A 20,314-nucleotide genomic window follows, 5' to 3' on the forward strand; every position below is an offset into this window, starting at 1 on the left:
GGCTTAAGTATTTCTGAAAACTCAATATAATCATAGAAAAGATGAGTTACAGGGAGTGTAATTCCTAGGAGTGCTTTAGTTTTCACATGTCCCATTAAACACAAGCAGGAGCCTAAAATTACAAATGTCTAAGACCCTGTCATCTTATTCTGCCTTTTCCTTCCTATTCAAAATTTATAGTGTCAAGTACAGTACAGTCAGATGTCTGCAGTCTGCCCTCGGAAGAGTCATGTTATTAGACCTTTTGTTCTAAGGATGTCTACTTATTTTTCCACATATTGTGACATCTGATGATGACATTACAGCATTGAAAGCATACACTTTATAGCGGGTTCTTATTTAAAACTCCTAAACAACAGGACATCACCTATTGCTTGGTTAATTGTTCATTCTGAGTTGTGTCCTTATCTCTTAGATCGGATACTTTAGGTCATATTCTGCCCACACTGGGCAAGGACTGGACGCACCAAGGAATCGCAAAGCTGTATCACAAAGTTAGCCAGTGAGTATTCAGTGCTTTCTGTCTCCGAGCTAGGAATGGTTTACTTATATTTGCTCTTTCGCATTTCCTACTTATACCGCCGTGCATACAGATGTAGCCAACATTATTGCAGCCGCTGGCGCGTTGCAGCGCGACATGCACAACGCACCATCTTGAGAAGCGGTCATTGTTTTGAATTATCCACTCACAAAACCCACAGGAGTGTGGTAGCGGGTGCAAAAACGATGTACAGCTCAACCTCCTTATAACGCTGTGCTTGGAGTCCAAAGAATCACATCGCGGATAAGCGGATCGCGTTAGAAATAATGTACAATTATATGTATTGTACAATAACGTATTTAAGACACCAATAATCGTGTTGTAAAGAATTTATAAATACGAAAAGTGGGATCCCCGCTTGCATCGCGTTATAAGCAGATTCGCGTTGTAACGGATCGTGTTCTAACGGGGTTGAGCTGTATATATGCATATGTACTGTAAGAAAATTGCATTATATTCAATATATTTTTAGCTTTCTCCGCAAATGTCATTCCATAAGTTGATTGTACTAATAAGTGCAAGTGTTGTTCTAATTATTTGATATAAATAAAAGTGGGTTTTACTCGTCTACTATATGCATAAATCAAATTGACATATACAGGTAAACCCCGTTATAACGCGACCCGTTATAACGCGAATCGGTTATAACGCGGTTTTCACGTGGCTCCCGTTTTAAAAAAAAAATTACATTTTTTTGCACACTGCACACACTGCACACACTGCACACACTGCACACACTGCACACACTGCACACACTGCACACACTGCACACTCTCACTGCGCACACTGCTCACTGCACACACTCTCACTGCACGCACTCTCACTGCACGCACACACTCCCACTGCACACTCCCACTGCACACTCCCACTGCACACTCCCACTGCACACTCCCACTGCACACTCCCACTCCCACTGCACACTCCACACACTCACACTGCACACTGCACACACCAGACACTCCCAGCACTCACTGCACACACTCACTGCACACTGCTCACAGCACTCAGCTCTCACAATACACTCACATGTCAGCAGCCCACCCCTCCCCTCACATGTCAGCAGCCCACCCCCCCTCACATGTCAGCAGACCACACCCCCTCACATGTCAGCAGCCCACCCCCCCCTCACATGTCAGCAGCCCACCCCCCCTCACATGTCAGCAGCCCACCCCCCCTCACATGTCAGCAGCCCACCCCCCCTCACATGTCAGCAGCCCACCCCCCTCACATGTCAGCAGCCCACCCCCCTCACATGTCAGCAGCTCACCCCCTCACATGTCAGCAGCCCACCCCCCCTCACATGTCAACAGCCCACCCCCCTCACGTCAGCAGCTCACCCCCCCTCACATGTCAGCAGCCCAACCCCCTCACATGTCAGCAGCCCACCCCCCCTCACATGTCAGCAGCCCACCCCCCTCACATGTCAGCAGCTCACCCCCCCTCACATGTCAGCAGCCCACCCCCCCTCACATGTCAGCAGCCCACCCCCCCTCACATGTCAGCAGCCCACCCCCCCTCACATGTCAGCAGCCCACCCCCCCTCACATGTCAGCAGCCCACCCCCCCTCACATGTCAGCAGCCCACCCCCCCTCACATGTCAGCAGCCCACCCCCCCTCACATGTCAGCAGCCCATCCCCCCCTCACATGTCAGCAGCCCACCCCCCCTCACATGTCAGCAGCCCACCCCCCCTCACATGTCAGCAGCCCACCCCCCCCCCCTCACATGTCAGCAGCCCACCCCCCACCAGCCCGTTTTTCACACACACCTCCCCACCAGCCCGTTTTTCACACACACACCACCCCCCCCCCCCCTACCTTAGATCAGCTCAGCACCGGTACTAGGCCTAAGCCCCGCCCCCTCATGCTCTGACCTCTCCGGAAGAAAAAAAACACACGGCTGCCGGGGGCTGGGAGGGAGAGGGAGGGGGCTGGGAGGGAGAGGGAGGGGGCTGGGAGGGGGCTAGGAGGGATGAATCGCCGCCGTTTTTTTAAACTTTTTTTTTCATTAATTTAATTAACTGGCGCCCGGCCAGAGTCATTGCGGGCCCCACAGAGAGGCCAGACGGGCCGCATGTTGTGCAGGCCTCTTCCTTCCTTCCCTCCTCGCTCCCTCCCTCCAGATCAGGCGCGCGGCGGCCATTTTTTTAAAAATTAGCGCGACCCCGTTACTAACGCGGTGGTCTCGGGGTGGACCCCGAGGACCGCGCTATAACGGGGTTTACCTGTATTTGGTAGACAAAAATATTTAGCAGAGCTACTGTAATTTATTACCACTTACATTTAAATAGTATATTAGTGAGATGCTGTAGTAATTAGATATGTCCTGCCTGGGCAGGGACTCCTTTATGTTCAATGCACTTATTGTATTATAATTTCCTGTATTCCAATGTCAATATAATAAAGCACTGCATACATTGTTAGCTCTGTGCAAATCTAAATATACATACAGTACATACATACAGTGAGTAGAATATATTCTGTGTAATATATTATTATTTATTTATTTTTCTAGGAATGGGTATAAATTTCTGTATTGCTCAGCACGTGCTATAGGAATGGCAGACATGACTAGAGGATATCTTCACTGGGTTAATGAACGTGGAACAGTGCTACCTCAGGGACCCGTTCTGCTAAGTCCTAGTAGTTTGTTCTCAGCATTGCACAGGTATATAATCAATCATGGTTGAGATGATCATTTTCTCTGGTAAAGGATGTAAGCAAATGTTAAAAACAAAAATAGGCTTCATTTGCATGATTTTGCTTATTATTTGAAAGCAAGTGATGGGTTCAGAATCTGGTATCATGCAGTACTAAAATAACCACAGATTTCACAACCCTCATGACAATGTTCAGGGAAATGAAATATATATATATTTATATGATCGGTACTGCGTGTTGTCTGGAGTGCAGAATTCTCAGACGATAGCTGCTCTGCTTTGTCCAACACTAGTTTTCTGTTGTAATGAACCCTACGTTTTTGAAACATTACAGCCTACGAAAGTGTTTGCTTTACTTCCTATTCATAACAACATTCCTATCACGCATTTGACTGGCATAGAGAGGTAGCAGACTCTATAACCCCCATTAACTTGAGTTAGTTGTGTTATCTCGCTAGCCATTGTTTTCAATAGCACAACTATTCAGTAACATGCCAGAGTTAACACAACACATTGCGTTTACGGGTGCGATAACATCTGCTACAGTACATCAGTAGTTGGGTACAGTAATTATTCTGGGATGTTCATGTCCTGTGGGAGGAATCGTAAATCTTCTAAAGTGGAAAAGAGGATGATCAAATTGTTATGACCCAATTCTTGATTCATACTGTAGCCCCCAGAGTCGACAAACTGAAGATAACCCCAGTTAGAATGTGTATAGATTATAATCTGTACACCCCACCAACCATGTACGGAGCCCTTTATAGATTATAATCTATACACATTCTAACTGGGGTTATCTTCGGCTTGCCGACTCTGGGGGCTACAGTATGAATCAAGATCCAAAATGGTAAGCTATGGCATAGGGGAAACAAAACACACATGTCTGTTTAAGAAATAGCGATCATTAGCCGGAGTTTATGTCACCTATAATGTATCGTTTTATGACACAAACAAATGGAAAGAACCTTGTTACATATAATACAGATTGCATCCTGCGCTCCATGGGAGGACGTGAATTGGAGTATATATATATATATATCAGTGGCACTCCTAAAGTCTATAGTAAAGATTGGTGCTCATCCCATAAGTATAGCATAAGTAATGGTACCGGATTGGAGTCCGGCAGAAAGGAGACAGCACACAAGCATGAGATACCCAAAAGAGTGTATTGTGGTAAGTGGCACACACAGCCGGCGTTTCGGTCCTCACAGAGGACAATTCAAAATGACATCAGGTGTCTGCCAATTGAAAGCAGTATCCGGAGCGGCAGCAGGAACGACTGCCAATTGAACACAGGACTTTGTGTATTCTGCACTATGTAGATCGGGTTATGTTACCTTTTTGGTATATTCTACTGTACTGTTATTTTACACTTGAAGTAGAGACGTGTGAGGTTTCCAAACTCTGTACATGTCAATTCCAGCTACTAAAACAATGAACACTGACACAATTTTTATCATTTTGGCACTGTGTGCCACCACAATGGATTTGAAATGAAACAACCGAGATGCAATAGAAGTGCAGACTTTCAGCTTTAATTCCAGGGGTTGAACAAAAATATCGTATGAAATGTTTAGGAATTGCAACCATTTTCATACACAATCCCCTTATTTCAGGGGCTCAAATGTAATTGGACAAATTAACACAATCATAAATAAAATGTTCATTTTTAATACTTTATCGAGAATCCTTTACAGGCAATGACTGCTTGAAGTCTGGAACGCATGGACATCACCAAACGCTGTGTTTCCTCCTCTGTGATGCTTTGCCAGGCCTTACTGCAGCTGTCTTCAGTTGTTGTTTGTCCGTGGGTCTTTCTGCCTTAAGTTTTGTCTTCAGCAAGTGAAATGCATGCTCGATCGGGTTGAGATCAGATGATTGACTTGGCCATTACAGAATATTCAAATTCTTTGCCTTAAAAAACTCCTGGGTTGCTTTCGCAGTATGTTTTGGGACATTGTCTATCTGTAAAGTGAAGCGCCGTCTATCAACTTCGCTGAATTTGGCTGAATCTGAGCAGACAATATGTCCCTATACACTTCAGAATTCATCCGGCTGCTTCTGTCTTCTCTCACATCATCAATAAACACTAGTGACCCAGTGCCATTGTAAACCATGCATACCCATGCCAGCACACTGCCTCCACCGTGTTTTACAGATGATGTGGTATGCTTCGGATCATGAGCCGTTGCAAGCCTTATCCATACTTTTTTCTTCCCATCATTCTGGTACAGATTGATCTTAGTTTTATCTGTCCAAAGAATGCTGTTCCAGAACTGGGCTGGCTTTTTAAGATATTGTTTGGCAAAGTCTAATCTGGCATTTCTATTCTTGAGGCTTATGAATGGTTTGCACCTTGTGGTGAACCCTCTGTATTTGCTCTTGTGACGTCTTCTCTTTTTGGTAGACTTAGATAATGATATGCCTACCTCCTGGAGAGCGTTCTTCACTTGGCTGAATGTTGTGAAGGGGTTTTTCTTTACCATGGAAAGGATGCTACGATAATCCATCACTGTTGTCTTCTGTGGACGTCCAGGCCTTTTTGTGTTGCAGAGTTCACCAGTGCGTTTTTTTCTCTCAGAATATACCAAACTGTTGATTTGGCCACTCCTAATGTTCCTGCTATCTCTCTGATGGATTTTCTTTTTTTTTTTGCAGCCTAAGGATGCCATGTTTCACTTGCATTGAGAGCTCCTTTGACTGCATGTTGTGGGTTCACAGCAACAGCTTCCAAATGTGAATGCCACACCTGGAATCAACTCCAGACCTTTTACCTGCTTAATTGATGGTGAAATAACGAAGGAATAGCCCACACTTGTCCATGAAACAGCCTTTGAGTCAATTGTCCAATTACTTTTGGTCCCTTGAAAAAGAGGGGGCTACATATTAAAGAGATGTAATTCCTAAACCCTTCCTCCAATTTGGATGTGAATACCCTCAAATTAAAGCTGATAGACTGCACTTTAAGCCCATATTCATTATTTAACTGTAACTTTAATTTATTTTGGTACACAGCCGAAATAACAAAACTTGCATCAGTGTCCAATTATTTCCGGACCTAACTGTATATATGTATTCACACAGATATAATGTACGTATAAAATAAATTGACTCAATGTTTTGCACAAGTTCTGTTACCGGCTTAAAAATCCAGGGGTGCGCAAACTTTTCCCCGTGCGGACCCCTGCCTGCTCTCCTCGGCGCCTTGCGCCCCCCCCCCCCTGCACAACCTCGGTGTCAAATGACATCACGTCGCCATGGTAACGTGACGTCACGTGACCCTGCTGCGTCGCTGGAAGAGATGGCAAGTGTATTATAGAGGCCTCGCGCTGTCCCCCGGCATTTAATTTAAATGCCTGAGAGGAGAGCGCGGGACCTCTATAACAGCCACTATCCCCCCCAGTTTTTGCAACGCTGTATTAATCCATTCATGCAGAAACAGAGAATTAAAGTGGTCATTCATTATGCATACCATCTAGTTTCATTGTTTAACCCTTTAAAATACGTTTGCACAGCATTTCTCTTGGAAACACAATAAAAGCTACACTTCATTTACCAATACTTTATATTTTACAACAGAGAAGTGATAGAAAAAAAGCCTGAAAAATTTAAGATCCAGTGCCTGACCGACATCAAAAATTTATTCCAACCCAACATGGAACCCTTTTATGCGGCTTTTGGAAACCGACCCACTGTAAGTATAGAAAACAATATTTATTATCGCAAATACATTTTTTGCAACGCTTGCAATTCGGGTTTTTTTTAAATATATTTTTCAATCATTCAATCTAATTTGAAAATAGTCTGTGAAAAAGAGGGCTAATTAAAGGTCATACTGTACTTGTTTAAAAACTTGCTGGAAGGGCCAACAATGAATTGCAGAGCAATTGTGAATGCAATGGTGCCGCTAACTAAGCCACGTGAGACGCGTTGTTGTATAATTACTACTCTAAAATGTAAATGTAGTGAATGTTTATTTTCTTGAATCTCTATGAATATGGTGGATTGCTTATAATCAGTACAATGATGGCAAACGAAAACACTAACTATAGTCCATTATTTTAATACTACTATTGTGCGGACGTGATACCGCAAATTGATTTAAGTGAAATGAACTCATAGTTAGTGATTTATGGCCACTGAGGTTCCTTATTGTAGTGATATAATAATAATAATTGTTTGTTCTTGTATAGCGCAGCTAGTTTTACGTAGCACTTTACAGAGACATTTTGCAGACACTGTCCCTGCCTTACAATCTAACCTAAGGCACAGGGAGATAAAGTGACTTGCCCAATGTCACAAGGAGCCGACACCGGGAATTGAACCAGTTCCAGTCAGTGTCTTTACTCACTGAGCTGCTCCTTCAGCCCCTGATATTACATATTAACTATGTAAAAAAGGGGAGCAACTTCATTTTGGTATTTTCTATTGCAGTCTGTGATAATATTAAAATACTCTTGAAAAAGTTCTTCAAATTAATTTAGTTTAGTGCTTCTTGGCTTAGATACACTAAGCTCCGTTATATCATAACATGACGTTATTTAAAACGGGAATGGACATTATGTTCCCTGAGATAACGCTGTATCCACAATGCTAATAATAAGCACATAAAAAGTCCATAATATATCTAATTATTGGGACGGTAGGGGGTAGCCAGGCAATCAAATAAAGGTTTAAGCCATTTGGTTACCCCTGATCCGTTCGTTGGGTTTATAGATTGTCAGCTCTCGAGCCCAGGGTTTGTACATGCATAACCTGTAATGTGCGGTAATAAAGTATTTGATGTGTTTTTACCTTTCCAGGAGTGCCAGCAAGCAGAGATTGCGGTGGTATGAGTTTCAAGGGGGGGTTTGCGGAGAAAGTGTTGTCAGATTGTGTCTATCTAGTCAGGGCCCAGAGTTGCTGGTTCCCCTAAAAATGTACCCAGGAATCAGGTAGGATTCCTGGATGCATGTAGACACATTGTCTCGGTAATATCTCCCCTTGAAAACGCTTTCGCGACTCACCACTAGGGGTTCCCTGCTTCAGCACAGACCAGAAAGGTAAAAGGGGAATAGGGATGTGAGGTGTCCCTGAAATAGTCAAGGGGTCCCTAGGTTAATGGGGATACCCAGTAAATGCCCAGGTCACCCAGAACCGGTCTAGGGGTTCTGAGGGGCTCCAACCCTACATATAAGGTTGTGAGGGGATTCTTAGAATCCGTACTAAGTCTATGCAATGTTGTGTGGGTAATATGGCATATGAAAAATAACGTGCAGCTTTTTACTCTATTTCCCATACCAGACAGACTTAGGTTTTTAAGTGTATATTTTATTAACAAAGTGCGTTAAGTACATATATCTGTGTGCACAGTAAAATGAGGCACATGGATGAAAAGTGTTCCTATAGCTGCGGGGATCCCTAGGTAACATAGGGATACCCCATTTAGTGCCAACGTGTCCCAGAACCTTTATTGGGTTTGTGGGTTATGGAAGTCACCTGTAAAGTATAAAAAAATCTGACGTGTTTAGGGGCGTTTGGGATTCCCTGTGTCGTAGAAACTCCAGATTTTGGGAGTGTAAGTTTTAGGTGGGATATTGGGGCGAAAATGTATTCCTTTTGTTTGCAGGAGTTTGGGGGGCTCAGCTACTGGTTGTTCCCTGATTCTCCCCAGCATGGCAGCACTATTTGTGAGGTCGCAGGGTGAATTACATTGGGGCTGCCCCGTGTCTCCCAGACTCCTGGCCTTCGAGCCCAGATATCCCCAACTAATTTCCCACACATATATATGGTTCCCCAAGGTTTATACTTTATTAAAGTATGGTTCAGAAGGTGTAAACTGTATGTATAAAAATCCATGCAGTCAGCATAACGCATTTGCATGGGAGACATGGTGTCTACTGTACCTAGCCCTCTGGCCTCAAAGGGAAGCCAGGATATGGAGGTGTCGGGCCATTTGGTAGCAATGAGGGGCAGAGGGAAAGGCCCTAACAGCCATTTGAGTTCTGTCAGTCTGCAGAGCCTTCCCGGCAGATAGCCATGCCCCTTTCTCTGACATCATCAGCCTGATGAGCCCTGCTCTGATTGGCTGCTGAGAATATTCTCACGCTTCTGATAGGGAGGTAGTATTCTGTGAATGAAAGTCAGAAGTATTATAACCCCTTGCACAAATCAGATTTGTGGTTCTCCACTAAGCGCCAATGTCCAGTGAGTCAAATTCCAGATCTGGAGAGAAGGGAGGCTAATATCAGTTCCAGGACATTCAGGCTAAATCTTATTCAGAGGAAAACACTTAGGTAGATTTCCCTGCACCTAGGAGAGTTTAGTTGTGTACCTAGTTCCCAAGTAAGTGTGACTTTTCTTATGTAATTTGTGTAACATTGTGTGTTTGCCTTTTCCTGTGAATAAATTTACAATTTATTTAATTCACTTGTTTTGCTCAATGTATGATCCGGATAAAATGGTGTAAATGGCCGGGTCTCCCGTGACAATTATAATAAGCGTTATTGTAGCATAATGTTGTGTTATCCAAAAATGTGTAAGTATTGGCATTACTCCGATCCAGACCCTGGAGCAGGGCATTTGCTGAAGGGGAGAGAGAGAGGAGAGGAGAGGGAAATAGCGCTATGTTATTTAAATCTCGTCTAATTGTTGCATTACTTATCAAAACACTGCAAACTCATCGCTATTTCAGGGTGTGGATAAGCGTAACACCAAGTTTAGCTCTTGACTTAGGCCTCGGACATAGTGCACTGAGCGTCGCTGAGCAGTGCTCTCGCTTGCTGACGCTCGCGCTACCAGGAGCTTTTTGCTGTCCTGACAGAGGAGACAGCAAGCGCGCTTGGGAGGCGGGTATCACTTTGAAATGTTCTGTGTGTTTGTGTGTCACTGGGGAACGTGTGTGTGTGTGTGTGTGTGTGTGTGTGTGTGTGTGTGTGTGTGTGTGTGTGTGTGTGTGTGTGTGTGTGTGTGTGTGTGTGTGTGTGTGTGTGTGTGTATTATATAATATTTTAAAAATTAAAAAAAAAAAAGACGCGGTGAGAATAAACTATTATTGTGCAACTTTGATAAATATATTCACGCACGCACGCACGCAAACACGCACATACACACACATGCATACACATGCATACGCACATTATATATATATATATACACACACACACACACACACACAAATACACATTATATATATACACACACATATATACACACACACAATGCACACACACATGCACATGCACACATACACACACATGCATACACACAGATGCACACACACATTATATATACACACACATACACACACACATTATATACACACACACATACACACACATATACACACACACACATGCACACATACACACACACACATGCACACATACACACACATGCATACACATGCATACACATGCATACACACACACACACACAATGCACACACACAATGCACACACACAATGCACACACACACACATGCATACACACATATGCACACACAGACACACAGACACACACACAGATGCACACACACATGCACACATACACACACATGCATACACATGCATACACATACACACACACAATGCACACAATGCAAACACACACAAGGCACACAAGGCACACAAGGCACACACACACACATGCATACATGCATACACATACACACACATGCACACACATGCATACACATACACACACACAATGCAAACACACACACAAGGCACACAATGCGCACACAGACACACACACAACACACACACAGGAGACAGGGACCGGAGCAGAAGGGGGCAGGGACCGGAGCAGAAGGGGGGCAGGGACCGGAGCAGAAGGGGGGCAGGGACCTGAGCAGAAGGGAGACAGCGATCGGGGCATCACCCTCCCCCCCCCCTCCTACACACCTACACAAACACACACACATACACACAACACACACAACACACAATGCCTTCTGTCTGGTAATGGCGGCTCTGTAGGGAACCGGCTGCAGCCCCATTGGATGGGAGCGGTCACGTGACCGCTCCTCCGCTTCCCCGAGCACCAAATATCAGTTTGGCGCTCGGGGAAGAGTTTCTCCTCCTCAGCGCGCATCAGCGCGCATGAGCAGGGAGAAACTATAGCCGCGCTGATAACAGATGCAGGGGCTTTCTGCATCTGTTCAGCGCGGCTCAGCACGCCTCAGCACGCCTCAGCACGCCTGAGTGCTCTATGGCCCGGGCCTTAAGCACCCCCTACTGTCTGTAAGACAGATTTGCAACTATTTTGCATATCATTAGCACTAACTTTCATTTTAGATAACGCTATGCCCTTTACGGAAGAAAACACCACCTTTTTTTATTATTGTCTTTAGTTGATACAGCGTTACTATTAACGTAAAATTAACTTGGGAAGTCTAACGGAGCTTACTGCATCTAAGCCCTTGTAAAGAGAACTGGATTATGTGCAGGGTGGGATATCTTTATTGCACCAAGGTGAAAAATATTTTCGATCTTAGTACTCCTTGACCTCTCTGCAGCATTTGATACTGTGGACCATGGGATCTTAATGGAGCGCTTTAAGGATTTCTGCTGACTAGATGGCACAATTCTAAGCTGGTTCAGATCCTTTCTCACTGGCAGGTCACAGAGAGTATCTTCAGGAGTGTACTCCTCTGCACCAATGCCCCTGTCATGCAGAGTGCCACACCGGTTCTATCCTATCTCCTATGTTGTTCACAGTGTACATGCTGCCACTAGGTGACATAATCAGATGACATGGCCAGTGTTATCACTGCTATGCAGATGACACTCAACTCTATTTGCCATTTGTACCAGGCACTAAGGACCGATTATCAGTCTTCAATAGATGTGTATCTGAGCACCTAGAGTGGATGAGTTCCAGTTGGTTGAGGTTGAATCCTGATAAGACAGAAGTGCTCATGGTGGATGCTCACCATCGGAAGACTAGACTGCGGTCAACACGCCGGCCTTAAGCTTGGGGCCCCAAGCTACTGAACTCTGTGTGCAAATATTGGTGTTATCCTTGACTGTGACTTACCCTTAAACATCAGGTGTCAGCCGTGATCAAATCTTCATTGTTCCACCTAAAGAACAAAGCCAGCATTAAGTACTTGATCCGTCAACCGCCCCCCCGCCCCCGCCCACAGGGAATTTTACTACGCTTGTCCATGCCTTTGTGTCCTCACACCTCTTATATGCACACAGCCCTAGCCTCTCTAAACTTGGACACATACTTAAATCAGATTTTTCAAGACTTGAAACTGGATTTCCTAAAACAAACAGGTTTTAAACACTGATAAGACTGTAACAATGGTATTTGGGACCAAAGCTAAATTTCTAAAGCAATCAATGACAGAGCTACAGATCAGAACCAACTCTAATACAATCCTAGCCCCTGTTACTAGTTTGAAATATCTGGGCATATGGTTTGACTCCCATTTTAACATTCGGGTTGCACATTGATTCTCTGACATCAAAAACCTATGCCAAATTAGGTGTACGTTATAGGAAGAGGGAGTGCAAACTTTTCCAGCTGCGCCCCCCTGTCTTCCCTGCCTCGATGCTGGTGCCCTCATTCCCTACCTTAGAGCTGCGTCAAATGACGCTCGGGGTGACATGACGTGCCCGCTGTGTCATTTGACGCGTGTGACGTCATGTCACATAGCCCCACTGCGTTGCCATGGCGACGCGTCACAGAGCGTCTGAATCAAGGTAAGTATATCATTGCAGAGGCCTCACGCGATCCCCTGGCATTTAATTGAAATGCCTCGGGGAAGAGCGTAGGGCCTCTGCAACCGCCCCCGCCCCCCAGTTTGCGCACCCCTGGGACAGCAAATGCTAATGCCAATTATAGACTATGGGGGCATAGTATATGGTACAGCACCCCAAAGCCACCGTAACAAACTAGACACTATCTACAACTGAATATACCGCTTTGTCCTCCAATGTAACTGCAACACGCATCACTGTGAAATGCTCAAAGAGCTTATTACTTCAGTCTAGGCGCAATGTTCATTATTCCTGTCTTGCCTTCAAACACTTTCTGGGCAAGAACAAGCTCCTCACTCCAGCACTTTTCACCTGAGATCTGAATTTCAGAAGACAATTGATGATCCCAAAGTTCAACAAGGAATCCGTCCGCTCCTCCTTCTCTTACCGTGCACCTCACAATATACCAATATACCAATGGAACAATATACATGAGACTCTCAAAGCCGTCACCAGTCTATGTTCTTTGAAAACTAAAGCTCTCTCACATTTTAATTTGATCTGCAACTGTTACATACGTGTATAACATATATTATATTTTACTGTTCATGCAATGCCTTTAAATATAATGTATAACCCTGCTACATGTAACCATGAATTGTCATCATAACTTAAAAACAAGAGGTAACTCTCAATGTATTACTTCCTGGTAAAACATTTGATAAAGAAATAATTATAATATTGTGTTTCTGTATTTCTGCTATACCCGATCAATTACTTCTTGGTCCAATAAAATGTATCATATCACTTACTCCCTCCTTTGTTATTACTGAGTAATATACTGTAGAGAATCTTTTATTTTACATTTCTGGATTATATTTTTAACTGGTTACACAAGCTCCAATTTATAGAGCTATAAATCTTTTTGTAGCTACTGAATTTGCAAGGATTTACATTATTATTACCCCTGTTAAAATGTCAGCGCCATAACAAATGTATATTTTGTTATTCACACAGGATGTTTATTCATATAAGCAAGTTGGAGTTTGTTTAAACAGAATATTTACAGTCAATCCCAAAGGAGAACTTATTCAGGAGCACGCAAAGACCAACATCTCCTCGTAAGTATCTTGTTTGACATTACAAATGTACTATATTGATTAATAAAAAAGATGGTATATTATAAAAATGAGCAAGCGGTGGCTATAAATGTCTAAACAGCATCTAGTAAACAAGTAGTCCTGCTAACAATGGTGCATTTATCACCGGGTTCACTTCATTGTAAATGTATTCGCCAGCTGTTTATTCAAGGGAAATTGTACGTCAAAAGATATTTGGGAGACCCTCAAAGGTCTCTCCGGTATGAATTGTCTGAACGTTATACACAGCGAACTGTAGGGAATTAGTCACCACCATAAATATAAAACATATCGCTTGTGTTATTTTCACAGCAGATTATCTGGTTTGCCCAAAGTAATAAAGGTCCAAGTAGAAAGTGAATACTATAGTTCTTTAAGAGAGAACTTCATGTTTTTTTAGAAGTGCATTGTCCAGCTGTAGGGAGCCTTACCGTTCGTGTGGCTGCGGGGGAAACACTAGAATACCGAGGCCCTGGGGGAGGTTGCTGCTGCAACAGGGAGGGGGTGGGGGGGTGGTTCCATTATTTTCAATGGGACCTACCGCTGTGTTAATAATTGGGGGGCGCGACCACGTGAACATTAAGTCTGGCTACATCTGTGTATTGTGCTTGCAGGGAACTGAACCAATGCCCCAGGAAACATAGAAACTGATGGCATATAAGGACTATGTGTACTAAGCACAACTGTATCATAAGACACCTGCGCTGGGAGGTGTGTTAGGGAGTAGCACTGCTGGCCTTATATGGTTTACCCATTGTGCACTGTTTTCTATGTTATTGTAAAATGCTCATTGAGCATACTCTTTTTTTCTAAATGTAAAACACTCTTGTCTATCCTCAACATGTTTTATTATTTTATTTGAATAATGATGACGCTGACAATAGCAATAAAGCAATATATTACAGAAAGAACAGAACATAAACTGGTACTTGTGGGTTATAAAATAAAGAAATATGTCAGTCAAACAGCTTGAAAATGTATTACTAGAGGTGATAGAAAATGGTTATCCTGATATGCTACGAGTAAATAATTTTGTATTTACTCCTTACCGTTGTTATCTCTACCAACTCTGCTGGGTGACTATTCCTCACATCATTTATTCTACATTGTAGGCTAAAGCAGTAAAATTCTGGGCATTATTGAAATCCCTGCTCTCTGATTGGTTAGAATTCCGGGCATTATTCATTCAGTATTGCCCGTAATTTTTGGCAACCTGCCAATTCACTTTTTAGAGATGCAGGAGGAGCGCGCTGAGAAAAAAACTCCAATTTTAAAACTTAACTGTAAATACCTCTCCTGGTCCAAGCTCCGGAAGCACCTCCGCCCCTCTCCTCACTCAGCTGGGCAGCATATGCATTCTCTCCCTCTCTCACAGCACCTCTCCTCACACAGCTCAGCTCGACAGCATACTGTATGCAGTCTCTCCCTCTCTCACAGCACCTCTCCTCACACGCCGGGGAGAATTAGGGGGACTTCCAGTAACTTTGTTCCCCGAACTCCTGCAAACAAAAGGAATACATTTTCGTCAAAATATCCCACTAAAACGTACACTCCTGAAGTTTCAGGACTCTGGGACAAAGGAACAGGAAAAGTGGAAAAGCAGGGGTCACTTTAACTTTTACATGCAATGATACCTGGCCCCTGGCTTATATAGTTAACCCCACACACACAGTTCCTAGCTTATAACCCTATGTGGGACAGTATAAGGGGAACAGAGTTACAGCAAATACATGGTTTTACCTTACTGGACCCAAGAGCTAACCTTCTTGGCCATTACCCACGGTCTCTAGAGGCAACTTGCCAGGATTCACCTTTATTAATGAAGGCCAGCTACCTCCGACCGTCACAACCACTTAATTTGCTTTTCTGTGTCTCCAAAGCGATTATTACTCTTTGTTTTTGTGATGTATAGTAGCTGGAGATACTTCATTTTATCTTTCATCGTACCTGTACATTGTGACTGCAATTTTGCTCGTCAATGGGAGAATGGTTTGAACTGGTACATTTTTCTCGGGTGCTAACTGTTCCCGTGTGTATTGTTTCAGCTACGTTCGACTCTGCGAGGTGGTGGATCACGTGTTCCCTCTGCTGCAAAGAAGCCATTCTTTGGATTTCCCCTGCTCCGATACATACAGCCAGTTCACATACTGGAGGGAACCTTTGCCCCCGTTTGAACATCAAGACATTCATCCTGCAGCATCTTAGAAAAAAACATTAATTTACCAGCATCATTTCCTACCCCTCACTCTTTCACCTGAAAAGACTAGAACAATGTATTGACTTGAAATTGTTCACCTGGGATTCCCCCCCCCCCCCCCACCCCACCCCTCCCTTCTCCTGGAGGTTTGTATACAAATATGTTCTTACGAGAACTCGCTGAGTGACGCTAGCAATTTGTACTTTCTACATACTGTAAACTCTTCATTGCCAGCTGGTTCTATAATACTACAAAGTAGTACTTTGCGTTCCCCCCAGGCTTGAAAGGAAAGGGGGGTCCATTGCAATCTGAAACGGTGTCAAGGCTATGAGGCCTTGGAATGTGAAAGATGATAAAATAGTTCCAGGTGTGTAATATTCTCTTAGTGTTAACAGTGTATGTAATTAGACTGAGAAGATGGTATATTTAATTTGTATAGATCAAATTCAGGGTGGTTTTCTTATATAGGAAATATATGTGGTTTTTAAGAACATTTCAGGCATCTTTCATACAGTATCTATATCAGGGGGCGGGGGGAAGCAACTCCATTCCTCAAGGGCCACCAACAGGTCAAGTTTTCAGGATATCCCTGCTTCAGCACAGGTGGCTGAGTCAACGACTGAGCCACTGATTGAGCCACCTGTGCTAAATCTGAAATATCCTGAAAACCTGACCTGTTGGTGGCCCTTGAGGACTGAAGTTGGCCATTCCTAATCTATATCATTCATCTGATATGAAGCAGCAGGGCCTGTAACTAGACCACTTTTTATTGAGCCGAGTAGCCAGCCTTAGATAGCGGAGCTTACATCCAAGGACAGAAGTGTCACCCGGGGGGCCGCATAGTCACATGCTATAGTTTGGACACTCAAATGCTGTACTGAATACTTTAATGAAAAATGAGCACTATGAAGCTTTGTGTCCTTATCCCCATGTTTGTTTAATTAACTCCTCTGTACGAAGGAAAAGGGAACCACTGAACTATGGCAACAACACCGCATTTGACAACAAGTAGAACTACAACATAGCACTGCTGCTCTTTTCAAATGAAATATTTGTATTCTTAAATCAATAGAAATGGAGGGAAGCAAAGGATGCACTGCAACTGGATAATTGTTTGAAAAAATATAGGGCAGACTCCAAAATAAAATCGAGGGTTATTTATTTATATAGACTCACACATGGGTGTATATAACAGCCGCACCAACGCGTTTCGTCCCGCAGGACTTTATCAAAATATTAACAGCAAACATTTATTTTATGGTGGTACTCATTATATATAGAAAACGCACCATTTCTAATACAGTTAGGAATGCAGAAACTGTATTTTTGCATACTGCCCATACTCCTTTAAAAAAAAAAAAAAGGAGTAACATCGTTTTTTGTGAAATTTCATTACATATATTTCCTGAGGGTTAACATGAGAAGCAAACTTTTCTTGGCACTTAGTTTATCTAAACCAAATAAGGACAATTATCTTTATCTAAACCAGAAGGCAGCAGTTTGTTCATGCGCTGTACATGCAAAACGGTGACATGGAATTGTCTGAAAAGCTAGGTTAATACTGTATTATTATTATTATTATTATCATTGTTTATTTAGTAACCATTTGTTCCCTGACAGGGCAGCAGATAAGATACAAAATCATCTAACTTTTTGGTCACAGATGGGGACTTGCTTTACATGCCCCTAACATGTATTTTTTTCCACCTTTTGTGCTGGAAGACCCTGAAACCTTTTACTTTGCTGTGCATAACCGATACCTCCAGAACCGAAGGGTTAATTTCCAGTAGATTGCGTTTCACATTTAAGCGGCATTTTTGGTATAACTAAATCCTAAAATATGTACGTCCACATTTTTAGAGGTGACTTGCCTGATGCCTAATAAAACAGAATGGAATGTTGTATTGTATATATATTCTTTCTATGAAAGAAAATCTATAGACTGCTTACATAGTAACGCAGCTTTCTGTTACACAAGTTGTTTGCATTCACACACCAACACAGTCACGTTTTTTTTTTTTTTTTTTTTTTTTTTTTTAAATAAGTGATCGCTATAAGGAAATGTATTAAGGTGCTACTGTCATTTTAGCATGGTGTCTATATCAAACATATTTGGGGCAGATTCCTGGAATTATTGTGCTAATTATATTATTACTGGAAAACGTCTAAATTGCGTGCACTTGTTTAATATGTACTGTATTGTAGCAGGCCGCAAAAATGTGTAAAGATTGCAAGTGTCCGAGGAATGTTGTGATAACGTAAGGTCAAAAAGTAGAATCCAAAATCTGTTTTCCATAAAATTCTGTTTTTGTTTAAGCGATATTATTACACGAACAAAGTATAATTGACAGCACATCTTTTTATTTAGAGATTGCAATCAATCTAAAGGATGTTAAAAAGATATGAAGTGAAAGGGGGGAGACATATTTAAAGTATTGGGTATATTTTGATTATTATTTTATGAGTATGCCAACAGCAAGACACACTAGACGTTGTAAAAATAAGAACACCTGAGTAGCTGAATTTGCATTCAGCCTTTTCAAATCTTCTTTTGGAAAGCTGCTGGCCATCCTGAAATGACCCCTGCACGCTTCTAGGCCAGGTCACCGGTGCCTGTGCGTGCGATGCAGGGACATGAACTACTCCTCAATTGGGCCAGGCACGCTTGCTGCCTTGGTCGCCATGTTGCTTGACCAGTAAAACTGTCTTCAGAATTGGCGACGGAGCGCTGGCCACGCCCCCGGCGGCTCAGCCAATGAGGGTTAACCTGCTTGGTGACATCATGGCCGCGACTCCCTCCTCCCCCCTGTCTTTCCCCCAGCAGCTCTGCATAGAGCGGGGATCACAGCTGCACGCGCCAACACCGGGCCGTAGCCTTAAAGTGCTCATGCATAGCCAGCTGCAGGAGACACATCTGTACATGCAACTTTACAATTACACAAATAATGTGACTTTTTCAAGTATTTACTGGACAACTTGTACCTTGATACACATCCCTCAATCTGTTTATATGAGAGGGGCTTTGATATCCACCACAGAAGCCATGGAAGAGTACAACTGCCGTTTCAATTTGTGGGTTTTAAGTTATAGGCTACATGATTTTTTCCCCCTTAAATTCTGATGTTCTAGTTTATTTAGTACCGCTGGTATTTATTTCTGTAACCATATGGAGACAGGCGGTGGAGAAGAAACACATTGGTAGGTTGGTATAAACGAGCTTGATTGGAGATTTAATATTGCCAATATTTTTGCTTTAATGTGATACTTTATTGCATATACTTTTACTGTCATAGTTTAATGTATTTACAGCCTCGTTCCCAACTACAGTAACACTTCCACTCCTTTGGTTCTGGGAGAAGAGAAATAGGTTGATGCATTGGATGGCTTTGTTATAGATTATATCTACAATGGCTAAGCGTTAAGGACACTGGGTAAAGACATACTGTAGATTACTCATTCATTAGTCTCACTCCCAGCCCTTACTGGTAAGCTGTGGGGATGGATCCATATCAGATAAACAACTCTCACGTATCACTGATTACTGTTACATATTTACAAATGCACCCTGTTGTAAGTGTGAGCATATTTCATGAGAGAAATGATTGAAAGCAAGATTTTGATGTGCCGAATGTATAAAACTAATTACATGCTGAAAGAAATAAAAATTGGTTGCAAAGGTCTACGTGTTTTGATTTCAAATGTATTACATGTTTCTGTTCTTAAATAAGACTACTTGTTGATTATAGGCATTACATTTGACACAGATCTTACTCAGCTGAGTTTGTGCCAGCTCAGACTTCCCTGATGTCACAAATTTTTTTTTATACTAAACCATTATGGTGTATGTCCCTTTACTGCTTGCTAAATGATACTCCCTTAATCAAAGCTGATATACAGAACATGGGGCAAAATATGTGCAACATACCATAGCACATTGATATCTAAAGAAGTACTTCCAAATGTCAAAAACACCATTTGCATCCTCTAATATGTATACTATTTGGTGAGAAATTCAGTTACAAAGACTATCTTGTTTGCATTTTTAATCTTTGGATGCTAAGAGGGTTTTGACATTTTGGTTATAGA

At 42.7% G+C, this 20,314-nt stretch overlaps 1 protein-coding gene across 7 annotated transcripts in view; it reads left to right on the plus strand.

The window, feature by feature from the left end:
• LPIN1 (lipin 1) overlaps positions 1 to 19,908 on the plus strand; it is a 191,052-nt gene extending 171,144 nt beyond the window's left edge. For 6 of the 7 annotated variants that reach the window (XM_075598377.1, XM_075598374.1, XM_075598379.1 and 3 more), the window contains 5 exons: positions 416 to 502; positions 3,056 to 3,208; positions 6,783 to 6,897; positions 13,910 to 14,013; positions 16,077 to 18,257. In XM_075598377.1, the coding sequence (XP_075454492.1) occupies positions 416 to 502; positions 3,056 to 3,208; positions 6,783 to 6,897; positions 13,910 to 14,013; positions 16,077 to 16,236 (619 nt within the window). In that variant the 3' untranslated portion in view covers positions 16,237 to 18,257. Of the gene's footprint in view, positions 1 to 415; positions 503 to 3,055; positions 3,209 to 6,782; positions 6,898 to 13,909; positions 14,014 to 16,076 lie in introns of all 7 variants that reach the window. The other variant, XM_075598380.1, reaches the window with a different exon arrangement.
• The last annotated feature ends 406 nt before the right edge of the window (positions 19,909 to 20,314 follow it).

This window comes from Ascaphus truei, chromosome 4, assembly GCF_040206685.1.
Source record: "Ascaphus truei isolate aAscTru1 chromosome 4, aAscTru1.hap1, whole genome shotgun sequence".
NCBI classification, from domain to species: Eukaryota; Metazoa; Chordata; class Amphibia; order Anura; family Ascaphidae; genus Ascaphus; species Ascaphus truei.